This window comes from Gracilinanus agilis, chromosome 4 (genome assembly GCF_016433145.1).
Source record: "Gracilinanus agilis isolate LMUSP501 chromosome 4, AgileGrace, whole genome shotgun sequence".
NCBI lineage: Eukaryota > Metazoa > Chordata > Mammalia > Didelphimorphia > Didelphidae > Gracilinanus > Gracilinanus agilis.
The window spans coordinates 476,565,326-476,580,566 of record NC_058133.1 but is presented as its reverse complement, the minus strand read 5'-3'; the positions used below and the strand labels follow the sequence as shown (position 1 = coordinate 476,580,566).

Genomic DNA, 15,241 nt, shown 5'->3' with positions numbered 1-15,241 from the left:
TTAAGTGTCACCACTATTATATTATGCTTCCTTGTCATGTTTATGACATTGAGCATTATGGTCTGATCAAACTGTATAATGGTTTTCTATGTGCAATCAATCCCAATCTTTTTCTTCTCAATTTTTAATTCTAACCTCAGCTCCTTGTTCATTCACAGTGGACAATGGAAATATATACTAAGAGACCAACTCATCAGGATTCCTAACTATGTTATATAGTATGGTTAATATCCATCTTTTATCTACTTTGTTTTTCACTAATCTCTTTCATACTTTTGTGTATTTCACTATAACATCTTGGCATGCTACAATTGGCGTATTAACTCATGCAATTAAGAGTGAATAGGCTAGCCTTTTAACCAATAGATAGGTCAACTTTCTTTAGGTTAGACTACACAAAACATTTAAAAGTGAAAATGAAAAAGACTGTGTCTTTGTTTTACATCTTCAAATGATGTCACTAGACATTTGAAAAAATTGTTTCCATTGTTGAACTTCTTTTCATATGGCTCTAAATATGATTTGAATTTTTAAGTGACTTTTTTTTAAACCCTCACCTTCCATCTTATCAATACGGTGTATTGGTTCTAAGGCAGAAGAGTGGTAAGGGCTAGACATTGGGAGTTAAGTGACTTGCCCAGGGTCACACAGCTAGGAAGTGTCTGAGACCAAATCCGAACCTAGGACCTCCCATCTCTAGGCCTGACTCTCAATCCACTGAGCTACCCAGCTGCCCCCTTCTAAGTGACATTTTAAAGCAGTCTTCAGGTTTTACTGATTTAATCAGTTTTTCAAAACCAGTAATTATAGTACAGTAGAATCTTATTTGCTAATTGTGTGATTATATATGGTCATTTATAGAATTGTGAGAGATTGCCTGTGCCTGTCTCCTATTTTCATTGAGGTTGAACTGGTCTTTGTAGCTGTTTTCTTGATTGTCTTTTTTTTTTTTTAATAAAAAGAATCAATAATATTTACCAATCCTGTGAAATCTTCACTTGAGACATATCATTTGACCAGTGTGCATTTAGGAAGCACTAAACACTGTACTTCTAATCTCTAGGAATACAAAGAAAAAACCAAGCCAGTACCTACTCAAAGAATTTACATTCTAATGAGAGAGACACCATATATGCGGGCATATATATGTATTACATATATATACACACATATACACACGATACATATAAAGTACATACAAGGTAGCTTTAGAAAGGAAGTCATTAAGCAGCTAGGGACATTAAAACAATGACACAGAACTGAGGAAATAGCACTTTTGAACTGAGTCTTGAAGGAATCCAGATGTCTCTAAGAGGTGGAAGTAAGGAAGGAGAACATTTCAGGCATGAGGTAAACCAGAGGATACTGGAAATACTGTTTGTTTTGTGTGAGGAACAGATAGATGACCAATATGACTGCTCTGTGGAGTGTATGGAAGGGAATAGTGTGTAAGAACATCAAAAAGAAAGAGTCCAGGCTGAGAACTTTTAAGTTCAAAGTTATTTGAACTTTGGTTATTTGGTCCTAGAAGTAATAAGGAACCATTCGACTTAGTGGAATAGGAGGTGGGTGTCTTGATCAGATAGTGCGCATTAAGAAAGCCACTCTGGCAGCTCTGTAGAGGGTAGATTGGAACTGGAAAAGTCTTGAAGCAGGGAGACTCATTAGGAAGCTATTAGAATAATCTATGCTAGAGACAACTAGCAGGATGACTGTGAATGGAGAGAAGGGGCCATAGAGGAGAGATTCAATAGAGTACAAGATCTGGCAACTGACAAAATACATGGGCTGATTTGATTGTGAAAGCCCAAGTTAACACTGATATTGGGAACTTGAGTGATTAAAAAGATGGTGGTACCCTTGCCAGTTAATAGGGAAGTACAGGAGAGGATAGGTTTTGGAGAAAAGATAATCAGTAATCAGTTCTATTTTGGACATCTCGTGTTTGAGATGCCTACAGAACATCTGGTTGTAAATGTTCAGTAGTCAGCTTGTGATGTATGCCTCAGGAGAGAGACTATCTCTGAATATGTCTATCTGGGAAATCATCTGCAACAGAGATAATCAAACCCTAGGGAATTGGTACAAATCACTAAATAAAAGTATAAAGAAAAGAGAACAAATTCCTTCATGTATGTTCCTTATTTAATTTAAGTCCTTTGATTTTCTTTGATGTAGGGAAAGCTCAGTGAGGACAAACTATCTATAAATGCAGCTAGTGTTATATTGAAACTCTGGGAGCAGAGAGTCTCACCCTTGATTGACGGGTGAGGACCGTTGGATCTTAGAATGTTCCCAGGGGCCGTGAGGACAGGGGAGAAAGCGATTGGCCCAGGGGGGTATAAATTACCCTGGCAGACCTGACTTTGGGTTCCGGACTGGAGATCTGTGGATCCTGGTCTTGTGGGGATTGGTGACTTGCTTGGCTCAACCTTGCAAGATCCTCCTGTCTTGTATCTGACTAGCATTGTCAACCTGTACCCAGACCATCACACTTCTGATTCTACTGCCCCTAGATATTAGGAAATCAAATCATCTGTAGTTATCTAGGTTTCCCAGGGCCCGGGAGGGATCCGGGAAGTGGGCAGGAGAAGAAGAAGTGGGTGGAAAGGGGTGGATACCTGAAGGCTGTTTAGGCAAAGCATCTAGCAGAAAGAAGAAGAAGCTGAAAGACATAAAGCAGCAGCTTGCTTACTCTGGTTTAGCTTTGGCCAGGCTAAGCCAGAGGAGCTAACTACCAGAATCAGTTACTTGCCTACAGCTCTGAGGGTTTATTACTATCAAAGTAGTTAGGGTTTCCCAATTCCTCTATCCATTCCCAATAGCCATCTTTGCTAATTATAGATAAAGCCTTTCAAGTACCTTCCTGGAGTGGTTATTTCATAGCTTCTCTGGGAAGGGAGATACGCAGTCAGATAAACCGTTACCAAGGCTGATAGAGCCCAAAATCTATTATCAATCAACCCCAGGTGGGACCTGAAGGGATACCATCCATTGACCTGAAGGATCCTGCCTGGGCACTGTTATAAAGGAGGGAGGTGTCACATCATCTAGCTAGGTGGCAAGCCTCAGTTGATCTTGCCCTAGCCACCTATCTGGACTCCACTGCTGTCACACAATTATCAGTGGTAGTATCCAGTTAGTTCACCCTCCCTCTCTATCAATCTACATCTTTATTTATATAACTCCAGTCACTTGGCACCTTATAATCTCAGAGGGTTGTTCAATCTTGCTAAAAGATTAAGTGACTTGCTCAGGCAAATATTGATTGGACCAAGTGCCTTTTAAATTGTTTTCTCTAAGGAGAGAATGCACCTTCTCTTCTTTGCAGAGGTGATGGGACTGGGTACAAAATATTATATATACCATTATAATTCTGAAGTGATTGGTACAGTTTAATTATGAAGATTCTGTTATCACTAGTAAACAAATAATAGATCTCTTTTTTGTGTCTGTTGCCCTTCGGTTTTCACATATAGGTGCTTTCATTGAAAAAAGGAATTCTTTATTCCTTTTTTTTATTTTAATGGGCAAACTGGAGGTCCTCTTACCATAGAGATGTGTAGGGATTAACCAGTCCACAGTGATAGGAAGTAGAAAACATAGAGACAGGAAGGAGGAACCATAGAGACAGGAAGTAAGGTAGAAAAGGGTTATAAAAGGAGTCAGTTGCTGACAGTTGGTGGGTGAGTTGCTGACAGGGCTGGCAGTTGCAGGGAAGTTGGCTGCTGGGTGTGAGTTGGTTGTTGGGGGTTGATTCCTGGTGGTGTGAGTTGGTGATTAGTTGGTGGTTGGGATATATATACACACACGCACATATATATATATATATTGATTCTGCCTGGTGAGCCAAGCTGAAGGGTGATCAGCTGGACTTTCTCTAATAGCAATTATAGGTAGATATAGGCAGTTTTAGGTAGTTATAGGATAACTAGCATAGACATTAGGAAATTTTCTTTCCCTACCTCTTTCCTATATTTCTCTCCTTTACTATATTCTTTTATTATCTCTTTTAATTAAACTAAATTGTTAATTGTTAAAAGCTGCTAGAAGTTTTCTCTGACTTAAAGGCATAATATTTCTGACTTAAAGGGATAATATTAATTTACAACTCTACTATATTCTCATTAAAACTTAAATTATTAAAAGCTGCTCTCTTATTTTGTCAAAACTCCTAATTTAACCTTTACATCAAGATTACAGTATATGTAATGTACCATTTAATCAAATCTCCTTGATATGCTTTCCTTTAGTTTTTTTCATGATATTGATGTCTACTTGTTCTCATCCTACCTTGCTAAACACTTCATGGTTTTCTTTGATGGATCTTCATGCATGTCATACCCACTTGGGGGGGTAAGTATTGTTGTGATAAGGATTTTATTTAGTTTGACAGGGTAAACTTAATAAAATCCTTATCACAACAGTATTCCCCCAAGACTGTCCTGGACCACCACCTTTTTTGCTTGGTGAACTCATCAAGGTGCAACTAGGTGGCTCAGTGGGTCATGTGTTGGACCTGGAGTCAAGAAACCTAAGTTCAAATTCAGCCCCAAATACTTGCTAGCTTTGTGACTCTAGGCAAGTCACTTAATCTGTATTTGCCTCAGTTTCCTCATTTGTAAAATTGGGTTAATAGTATCTATCTCCTAGGGATGTGGTCAAGACAAAATGAGATATTTGTAAATTGTTTTGCAAACCTTAAAGCTCTATATAAATGCTAGGTGGTATTGCCATTTTCCGTGGATTCAGTTATCTCTGCAGATGCTTGTTTATCCAGCTATTGACCTCTAGTTTTGCATCTCCAACTGCCTGAGACATATCTGATCTTAAACTCAACATGTCCAAGACAGAGCTCATTACCCCCCTCCCCTCCCCAGCCTGCCTTTGTTCCCAGTTTTTCTATCACTTTTAAGACTGTCCTTCCAGTCACCCAGGTTGTTATGTGTCATCCTTTATTTCCTCTCTCACCTATCCAGTCTTTAAGCAAACTGCCGTTTTTATCTTCATATCCCTCATATATGCCCTCTTTGATCCTCAGACACTGCTTCCTCCTTTGTCTAGGCTGCTATCCCTCACATCTAAGCTATTGCAGTAACTATTGTTTTGTCTCCTCCAGTTCATCCTCTGTTCAGCTATCAACATGATCTTAAAAGTTTAGGTTTGACCATGATGTTACCCTCTTATTTCATAAACTCCATTAACTCCCTATTACTTCAATTGTGAATGGGGTATACTGGGAGGACTAGCTCCTGGTGTGAAGGGTGTCCATCCTGTAACTTGTGACTCCAAGAAGCATAGCATTCCCAGCAGCCACACCCTGGTCAGACTGTCTGCAGAAAGGCCAAACCAGGGTGGGGGTAACTGACAGGCCTCAAATCCTGTTTTGTCTACCCTAAGCATATAAAGCCTTTCCCTAGAGGAACAGGCAAAGGATAACAATTTGTTCCAATGGCCAGGAAGGTGACTGAAGCAGGCTCCATGGAGCACTTAGAGCCTGGTCAGAAATCAAAGACAACTAAGGCCATCCTCTGCATCTGAGGCTATTGTCCATCATCCTGACTTTCTGTCTTGCCACCTGATTCTTGACTCTGAAAGAGAGTGAGACCAACAGCTTTGTGCAACTCTGTCTCACTTAAATGCACAAGTCAAAACATCACTATGTGATGTCATCAGTCCTCTGAAAACAAGGATGAAAGACAGCATCCAAGGTTTTAATACACAATCCTCTGTTTTACTTTTAAAGACCATCATAACCTAGACTCTCCCACCTTCCTTATATCTCACTCCCCGCTTTATAATTTAAAGTACAGGAACATGGCTTCCTTGTTTGTTGTTCCTTCAACATCTCCCAACTCTGCATTTGCAGTGGTGTCATCACTCTTAGAATGCTTTTCCTCCTCATCTCTGACTCCGGCTTCCCCGACTTTCTTCAGTGTCAACTAAAATCCCATCTTCCTAGATACTGTTAAACTCAATGCCTAGGATTGTCTAAACTAAATCCCCTAGGATTGTCTCCTGTTTATCCTGGGTGTATGGATCTTGTTTTTACCTAGTTGTATGTTGTTTCTCAAATTAGACTATGAGCTCCTTGAGAACAAGGGCTGTTTTTTTTCTTCCTTTGTATCTCCAGCACTTCACTTCAATTATATCCAGAATCTCGGCAGATTTCCTTTTTCCTCAATTATTTTTTGATGTTCTCTGATTTGATATTGTTTCAAATCTTCCATCCTTCATATTTTGCAAATGAGTTAATATTCTAAAGTAGTGTTGTCCATTGCTATTTTATTATTGGCAAGAAAATTAAATGCTGCTGGCTGAAGTGATTTCTACACTGTTTGGGAGGGTGTCATTTGTAGTGACTGGTTTTCATTCACTATACTTCTCTAAAGCTTACTGATTATATTAAAAAGCATTTGACTTTGCCAAAACAAACAAAACTGCTTTAATGGCTCTACTCTAATAAGAGATCATTCGTGTATATATTATGCTTATACAGAGATAATTCTCTTCATTGAGTCAGAACACCTGGGTTCAGCTCTTAACTCTACAACTCCACTGCCTTTGGAGCCTGGGTCAAAGCACTTGCCTTTCCTGGAACTAGGTTTATTCGTCTGTAAAAGAAGGGATTAGATTAGATGACCTCAAAGATTGAATTTTTTTCTCTCTAAATCTATGATCTTGTGAAATAGAATGTTACAGAGACTAATTACAGTCAAGCTCAACACTCGATTAAAAGCTTCAAACATTGAACAGTTAGAATTTGTTCCCAAAAGTCACCCCCTTTTTCCTCCGACCCCCTGCCAAGAGGAAAAAAAAGACTACTAGTGTTATAGTTTAGAATGTTAATGACTTTCACACATCTATGGAACCACCCTTAACTATTACTTCCACCTAGTCTGTATTTTTAAATCAGAGTGCAACATGTCATATTCACACTAAACTAATAACTGATGTGATATGAGGATTGACACAGGGAGAACAACTAGTTTACATCTAGTTTTTCTGGCAAGTCAAAAATTCAAGTAAATGTTGGTATCCATAGCACTGTCTTCATTGTGCTATTGTAGAAAAGATATGTGCATATGCATTTGTTATTGAGACATCTTTATACAACAGAAAGTTTATATTTCTGGATCATTGGAAATCTGGACATTTGCCATGATTATATGTCCTGCCTTTTACTTCATAACATGCTGACATTTTCATCTACTTTATTTCTCAGCATGGCGGATACCGACCTGTTTATGGAATGTGAGGAGGAAGAGCTGGAGCCATGGCAGAAGATCAGTGATGTGATTGAGGATTCTGTGGTTGAAGATTATAATTCAGTGGATAAAACAGCTACAGGTAACAAGATTGTCAGAGAAAACTCGTTTACATTGTCTTATTGGTTGATCTGTATAGCATTTCTCTTTGAGAGGGTAAAATGGAGGAGAAAGTCAAGTATACAGTAGTCTTATTGAGGCACTGAGTGCCTTCTTGCTTTTTATCTTTTACAGGTGGATCCATTTCCTCTTCCATAAAACTAAGAATTACATTTACTTCATGTGCTGTGTGATGGTGTGCCTATTTATATGCCTAATCCAAACATAGGTGCCTCTATTGTACTTCTCTGTGAAAACTACACATTACTTCATGTTTTCACTTTAGTAGCAGTTACAAGCCTGGGCTCATCAGATTTTTGTTCTTCCTTGTCTCAGGAAATAGATAAAAGAGGGTCATGTTTCGGAGTCACACTTTGGACTACCCTGGAATCTATGTGATGTATTTTCTCTTTGTTAAAGCATAAGCAGTTGCTTTGATGACTTTTTTTAAACAGATGGTTTTGGCCTAGTCTGAATTCAGCATTGGATTGGCATGCTTATGAAATCAGTAGCAGTGATGTTAATAAAACTTTATTGAGCCCTGTCTGCCTGGTGCTATATAAAACACAAAATTAAACATCCAGCACAGTGGATAAATCATCTGACTTAACCAGCAGACTCAACACACACCGAAAAGGAAGAAGTGATTGTTTCTAAGTGGAAGAAATAGGCTCAAATAGGAAAAGGAGCAATCTGAGGATTCTGAATCATCCAGAAAGCAGGAAATTCCTTGGATAGGTAACCCAACAAAGGTAGAAAAGGGAAGGCTAGGGCAGGTTCCTTCTTTGTCTTCTTTCCCTGGGTCATGTGTCTCCAAGTGACTGTACCTCCCCTTCCCACAGTTTCTGTGAGCCTGCAGCCAATCTCAGCTCCAGTGCCCATCGTTGCCCATGCTTCTGTTGGTGGGCACCTCTCTACATCCACCACCGTTAGTAGCAGCGGAGCACAGAACAGCGACAGTGCCAAGAAGACGCTTGTCACACTAATTGCCAATAACAATGGTAAGTGGGATCCTTAGAAAATCTTCTTGATCAGAAAGTTGAAGAAGATAAGGGAGAACAAAAAGTCATTGGAACAACTGAGCCTTTTTGAAGTAACAATTTCATCCAGTCTTCCTAATGTAACCACTATTATCACATCATTCTTTTATTCAGAAATCTTTACTACCTCCTGAATAAAGTATACATTTCTCCTCCTAGCATTTGAGACTTCTTACACCCTGGCTTCCTTTCACCTTTCCAGCTTTATCTCTTATTTCTGCCCTTCACATACTCTTAGGTTCCAGTTAAACTGGATTGCTTTTTCTCTCCTATTTTCATCCTTCCCTCTTTTGGCTCTGGGCCTTTACTCACTCTACCCCCCACTAGAAACAGGAGGAACTTCTTTCTCCCCAGCCTTTATTGATTAAAATCCATCCCTTCCTTCAAGATAACTCTGGTGCTATCTCTTCTGTGAAGTGTCTCAATTCTCCCTCAGCTAAAAATCATCTTTCTTTGGTCAGATTTCTCATAGTGCTTTGTCTGAGCTTCTTTTTACTTGGAACATTCTGCTTTGTAGCATTGGGTACATGTCTTATCTCTTCCCTTCACTACAAATTCTTTGGAGACAAAAATATTTGTCTTTTTTTATCTTTGTATCTATAATGCCTTAGTAAATGTTAAAATAGTAGATTCTTAATAAAAGTTGCTGGTTTGAATTGGATCTTTAAAGTAATAAAAGGTTGAAATTACTAGTCAGGATCAATTAATGATTCAAAGATTGGCACTGTTCCTGCTGAGTAGGTGCTGAACTCTTGATGGGGCAACTTGACTATTCCTGAGGACACCCAAGAGAAGAAATAGAAAGTCAGATTCCTTGTTAAGAATTCCCAATTTCTTATTCTGGGGCGGGGGGAGGGGGGAGGCAGAGTGTCATTTTGGCAGATTTTTTTCTGGGGTAGCTAGGATCCTTCCTCTCCCTTGTAGATTCAGTTGTTTATTAATTCCCAACTGTAGAAGATAGGATAGGGTAGACATTAATTCTGTACTTGAACTACTAAGGTATCTATATTAGAGGTGATTACATTTTTAGTAGTGGAAGAAGTAGGTGTCCTATGATTAGTTCAGTTTAGCAGTCAGAGAAGCCATGGTGTAAAAAAACTTGTTTCATTTCAGCTCCTCTGAATGCCCTTATGTTATACACTTTGTTATATTCACAAAAGACTATGAATATAGCATATAATTAGACTGTCTTTACACATCTGTCTGAAAGGTTTGGCCTGAGTTATTACAACTAAAATAATATTTTCTCCATTCTTATTTTCTTCTAGTTTGTTAAAAAGTAAAGATGAGAGTAAGGATCAAATTACACTTTGAAGTAGGGAAAGTAAAGAATTTCCCTTTTCCTTTCCAACATAATTCCCTATCAGTCCTTCATCTTAGATGTTTTCTGATTAGGACTTCTTAATTACATTTGTATTCAGTTAAGGTACACTAGCCATCAGTTCATTTGAAAATCAGTTATTAAGCATCCATATGTGTAAGAACCATGTTAAGTGCTAGGAATACAGAGATAAAAGTGAATCAGTTCGTATTCTTGAGGAGCATTTGCTGGACCATGAAGAAAGTCTCATTTTATATCCTAAGCAATTTGGAAATTTTAGGGGGAAAACCATTTCCAATCTTGCTAGATTTTTAATGCCACTGGCTCTTTTAATTGCTAACTTAATATTTCCGCATAGCCGTTTCTTTTAGCAATAGTTAGGACACTTGCTATATCCTGCATTAGTGTCCCAATTTTCTCACAACCCTTCCAACATTTATCATTTTCCTTTTCTATCAGGTTAGTCAATCTGATGGAGTTGTGAGATGGTACCTGAGAGTTTATTTGGTTTATTTTGCATTTCTCTATTGTGATTTAGAGCTTTTTTTCATGACTAGATAGCTTTGATTTCTTCATCTGAAAACTGCCTATTCATATCCTTTGACTATTTGTCTAGTAGGAGACTGAGGGTCTAGATTAAGGCCAAAATAGAAGGAAAGGAATAAATATTTTCTTTTAAATCATTTCTTCTACTTGTTCCTTTTCTGCTGCCTTTGTTATTACCCTCATAGATAGAATAGGTACATTTATAATGATTTTCCTGCCTTCAGTCTCTAGAAATATTGCCTATTGTAGATGCCTTCATCTTCCTAAAGCACTTTTTTTCTCATCACTTCCTTTTCAGACATTTTTAATAGTCACCGATTGATTTCCTTAAGATAAAAGACCAGCTACCTTAGCTGGGCATGCAAGACCTTAGACAATTTGGCTACAGCCTGACTTTCCAGACTTCTTTCCCACTGTTAGCCATTCCTTAGAGGCATATTGTACTTTCTACTGCAGAGCTAGGGCCTACATAGCTTATGCTTCACCTAATACAAGGGCCATATGAGTAGATAGGCAGGGATGGATGCAAAAGGCATTTTGGAAAGCAAACACAAGATTTATCAACTGATTACATATGTAGAATGAATGGTCAAGTTGCAGCACTGGAATTTTAAGAACTTAGTTGATTAGGAAGATGGTGGTGTTCTTAACAGGAATAGGTGTATAGGGGAATCATGTGGATTTTAGAGGAAATAATGAGTTCTGTTTGGGAGATGGTGAGTTTGAAATTCTTACAGCATAATCCAGTTTGAAATGTCTAATAGGAACTTCATGATTTGTGACTGGAGCTTCAGAGAGATTAAGACTCTTAGATATAGAGATGTAGACATAATCTGTATAGAGATGATAATTAAATTTCATGGGAGCTAATGAGGTCACCAAATGAAAAAGTGTAGAGGAAAAAAAATAGAAAAGGGCATTGGAGGGCAGCTGGGTAGCTCAGTGGAGTGAGAGTCAGGCCTAGAGACATGAGGTCCTAGGTTCAAACCCGGCCTCAGCCACTTCCCAGCTGTGTGACCCTGGGCAAGTCACTTGACCCCCATTGCCCACCCTTACCAATCATCCACCTATGAGACAATACACCGAAGTACAAGGGTTTAAAAAAAGGGGGGGGGGGCATTGGGCAGAGCCTTGGATTGTACCTGTAGTTAGGGATCATAATGTGGTTGATGAACCATCAAAGGAGACTGAGAAGAAACAGACAGGATGAGAACCAGGACAGAACAATGTCACAAAAAACCCAGCAAGAAAAGAAAAGGCCCAGGAGAAGGAAGATGTTACTGTATACAATGTTCTCTTGGTTCTGTTCACTTTACTTTGCATCAGTTCTTGCAAGTCTTTCCAGGTTCTTCAAAAAATATCCTACTCATCATTTCTTACAGTATTCCATTACAATCATATACTACAACTTTGTTCAGCCATTCCCTAATTAATGAACATTCTCTTCTGTTTCCAATTATTAGCCTCCACAAAAAGAGCTGCTATAAATATTTTTGTATATGTCTGCCCTTTTCCTTTTTGTTTTTTATCTCTTTTAGACACAGACTTATTAGTGGTATTGTTGGTCAACAGGTATGCACAGCTTTATAGCCCTTTGGGCATGGTTCCAAATTGCTCTCCAGAATAGTTAGATTAGTTCAGAACTCCATCAATAATGCATTAGTGTCCCAATTTTCTCACAACCCTTCCAACATTTATCATTTTCCTTTTCTATCAGGTTAGCCAATCTGATAGAGGTGTGAGATGGTACCTGAGAGTTGGTCTGATTTAGAGCATTTTTTCATGACTCTAGATAGCTTTGATTTCTTCATCTGAAAACTGCCTATTAATCTCCTTTGACTATTTTTCAATTATTCTTAATAAATTAATTAGACTCAGTTCTCTGTATATTTAAGAAATGAGACCTTTATCAGAGATACTTGATGAAAAAATTCTCCCAGCTTTCTATCTTCCTTCTAATCTTAGATTGATTTTTTTTTTGTTCAAACCCTTTTTAATTTAAAACAATCATGATCAATTTTACATCTCTATCTCTCGTTTATTGTACATTTCTGGTCATAAACTTTTCCCTTATCAATAGATCTGACATCTATTCATGCTTCCCTAATTTACTTATGGTATCACCCGTTATGTCTAAGTCTTGAACCCATTTTGACTTTAACTTGTTATGTAGTGTGAGAAAGTGTTCAGGGAAGACTGTGAGGGCTTGGGAAGCCCTTTTCAGCAATGTTCATCCACCTTGAGTATCTTCCTACCATTCAACTCTCACTTGTAGCTCCAAGAAGCCTTAGCATGTGCAACAGCCACACTAATAAACTGCCTTGGTAGGTGGGCTAGAGCAGGTTGAGGGTAACCAAAAGGCCCTAAACCCATCAGTCAATTTAGCGGAGTGTCTACCCCAAGTATATGAAAACTTCCTCCCCAAGGAAGAAGTGGATGAGAAGAATTTATTCCAATAGCTAGGAAGGCAGGGGAAGCTTCAGACACTATGGAGTACTTAGAGCTTGGTTAGACATAAACAGCCAAGATTATTCACAGCATCTCAGGCCATCGTCAGTTATCTTTGATGACACTGAAGAGAGAATGAATCTAGCAACTTTGTGTCACTGCCTCACTTAAATCCAATTTATGCCCAAGTCAAAAGACATTACCAGTGATGTTCATTTTGGTTCCCTTTGAGTTCAAAGGACAACAGCTAAACCAAGTTTTTACTATACTGTTTTCCAGTTTTCCCAGAAGTTTTTGTCAAATAGTGAGTTTTTCTCCCAAAAGCTTGGATCTTTGAGTTTATCAAACACTAGATTACAGTGATCATGTTCTACACTGTATGATATATCTAACTTATTCCACTAACTCACCACTTAGCCAGTACCAAATTATTTTGATGATTACTGCCTTATATTACAGTTTGAAGTCTAGTACAGCTAGGGTACTTTCCTTCACTTTTTTTTCTCATTAATTCATTGATATTATTGATCTTTTGTTTTTCTAGATGAATTTTGTTGTTTTTTATAGCTATATAAAAAATTTTTTTTTGGCAGTTTGCTATGGCACTGAGTAAGGAAATTAATTTTAAGTAGAATTGTCATTTTTATTATTGGCTGAACCTACCCATGAGCAATTAATATTTTTCCAATAGTGTGAAAAGTATTTTGATATTGTGTTCATATAGTTCTTGCATTTGTCTTAGTAGACTCTCAGGTATTTTATATTATCTGCAGTTACTTTATATTTTTAATATTTATGTAATAATGATTTTCAACATGTTTTCCAAAATTACAAGATCTAAATTATCTCCCTCCCTCTCTATCTGCAGTTATCTTTTAAATGGTATTTCTCTTTTTGTTTCCTCCTGCTAGACTTGATAATAAATAGAAATGTTGATGATTTATGTGGGCTTATTTTATATCCTGCAACTTTGCTAAAGTTATTATTTCAGCTAGTTTTTTTAGCTCTTCGTTGCCTATTCTAATTCCTTCAATTTCTTCTTCATCTCTTATTGCTATAACTAGCATTTCTAGTACAATATTGAGTAATAGTGATGATAATGGGTATCCTTGCTTTACCTTTGATCTTATTGAGAAGATTTATAGCCATTCCCCAATTGACAAATGGTCAAGAGACATGACTGGGCAGTTTTCAGATAAAGAAATCAAAACTATTGATAAGCACATGAAAAAGTGTTCTAAATCTCTCATAATTAGAGAAATGCAAATCACAACAATTCTGAGGTACCACCTCACCCCTAGCAATATGACAAAATATAGCCAATATGACAAAATAGGAAAATTATAAATGTTGGAGGAGATGTGGCAAAATCAAGACACTAATGCATTGCTGGTGGAGTTGTGAATTAATCCAGCCATTCTGGAGGGCAATTTGGAATTATGCGCAAAGGAATTTAAGAGAATGCACATCCTTTGATCCAGCCATGCCACTGCTGGGTTTGTACCCCAAAGAGATAAGGAAAAATACTTGTACAAAAATATTCATAGCTACACTTTTTGTGGTGGCAAAAAAATTGGAAAATGAGGAGGGTGTCCCTCGATTGGGGAATGCCTGAACAAATTGTGGTATATTGTGGAAATTAAAATTAATATACAAGAACTAAGTATTATATTTTATAACATTTTTTAATAATAAACTAACATAAAAAACTAGAGTGAAAAGGTGCTAAACTAACCCAGCCCGCTCGTGAGAGCAAAAGAGGAAGAGCGAGGTGGAGTCTTAGAACTTATACAAAATGTGACCATGCCAAGGCAGACAAAAGGAAAACCATTCTAGGTAATATAGAAAGGAAGTTTGGGTAATGTAGTTTTTAGGGATTCAAGATATTTCTTACTATACAATATGATGGTAATGAAATACTATTGTGCTGTAAGGATTGATAATCTGGAAGCTTTCCTTTTGAACTGGGAGAACCTCAGTGAACTGATGCAGAGCGAAATGAGAAGAACCAGAAGAATTTTGCACACAAAAAGTAAAACATTGTGGAACAATCAAATGTAATGGACTTATATAAAAGAATGCTATCCACATTGAGAGAAAGAACTATGGGAGTAGAAATGCAAAAGCAAAACATGTGATTTGGGGTTTAGGCCTTTAAAAACATTCTATAGCAAAAATGAATAATATGGAAAATAGGTATCAAATGACAATATTTGTACAACCCAGTGGAATTGCTTGTCGGCACTGGGAGAGGGGAGGGAAGAGGAGAAGAAAAGAAAATGAATCATGTAAACATTGAAAAATATCCTTTAAAATTTAATTTATTAAAATAAAATAAAAATACTAGATATCCCTAAAAATGAGAGAGAAGGCTTATAGCTAAAATTATACTTGCTCATGGTTTATCATTTTAAGGAAAGCTCCATTCCTATTTTCCAGTGTTTTTATAAGAATGGATATTGTATTTTGTCAAAAGCTTTTTCCTGCTTCTATTGAGAAAATTATATGATTTCTGTTGA

General features: G+C 37.5%; 1 protein-coding gene across 1 annotated transcript in view; it reads left to right on the top strand.

Annotated features, from left to right (window-relative positions):
- Positions 1–15,241, top strand: part of POGZ (pogo transposable element derived with ZNF domain) — an 81,242-nt gene that overhangs the window by 14,904 nt on the left and 51,097 nt on the right. Inside the window, exons 2-3 of the mRNA XM_044672690.1 lie at positions 7,226–7,350; positions 8,210–8,368. Of these exons, the coding sequence (XP_044528625.1) occupies positions 7,227–7,350; positions 8,210–8,368 (283 nt within the window). The 5' untranslated portion in view covers position 7,226. The remainder of the gene's footprint in view (positions 1–7,225; positions 7,351–8,209; positions 8,369–15,241) is intronic.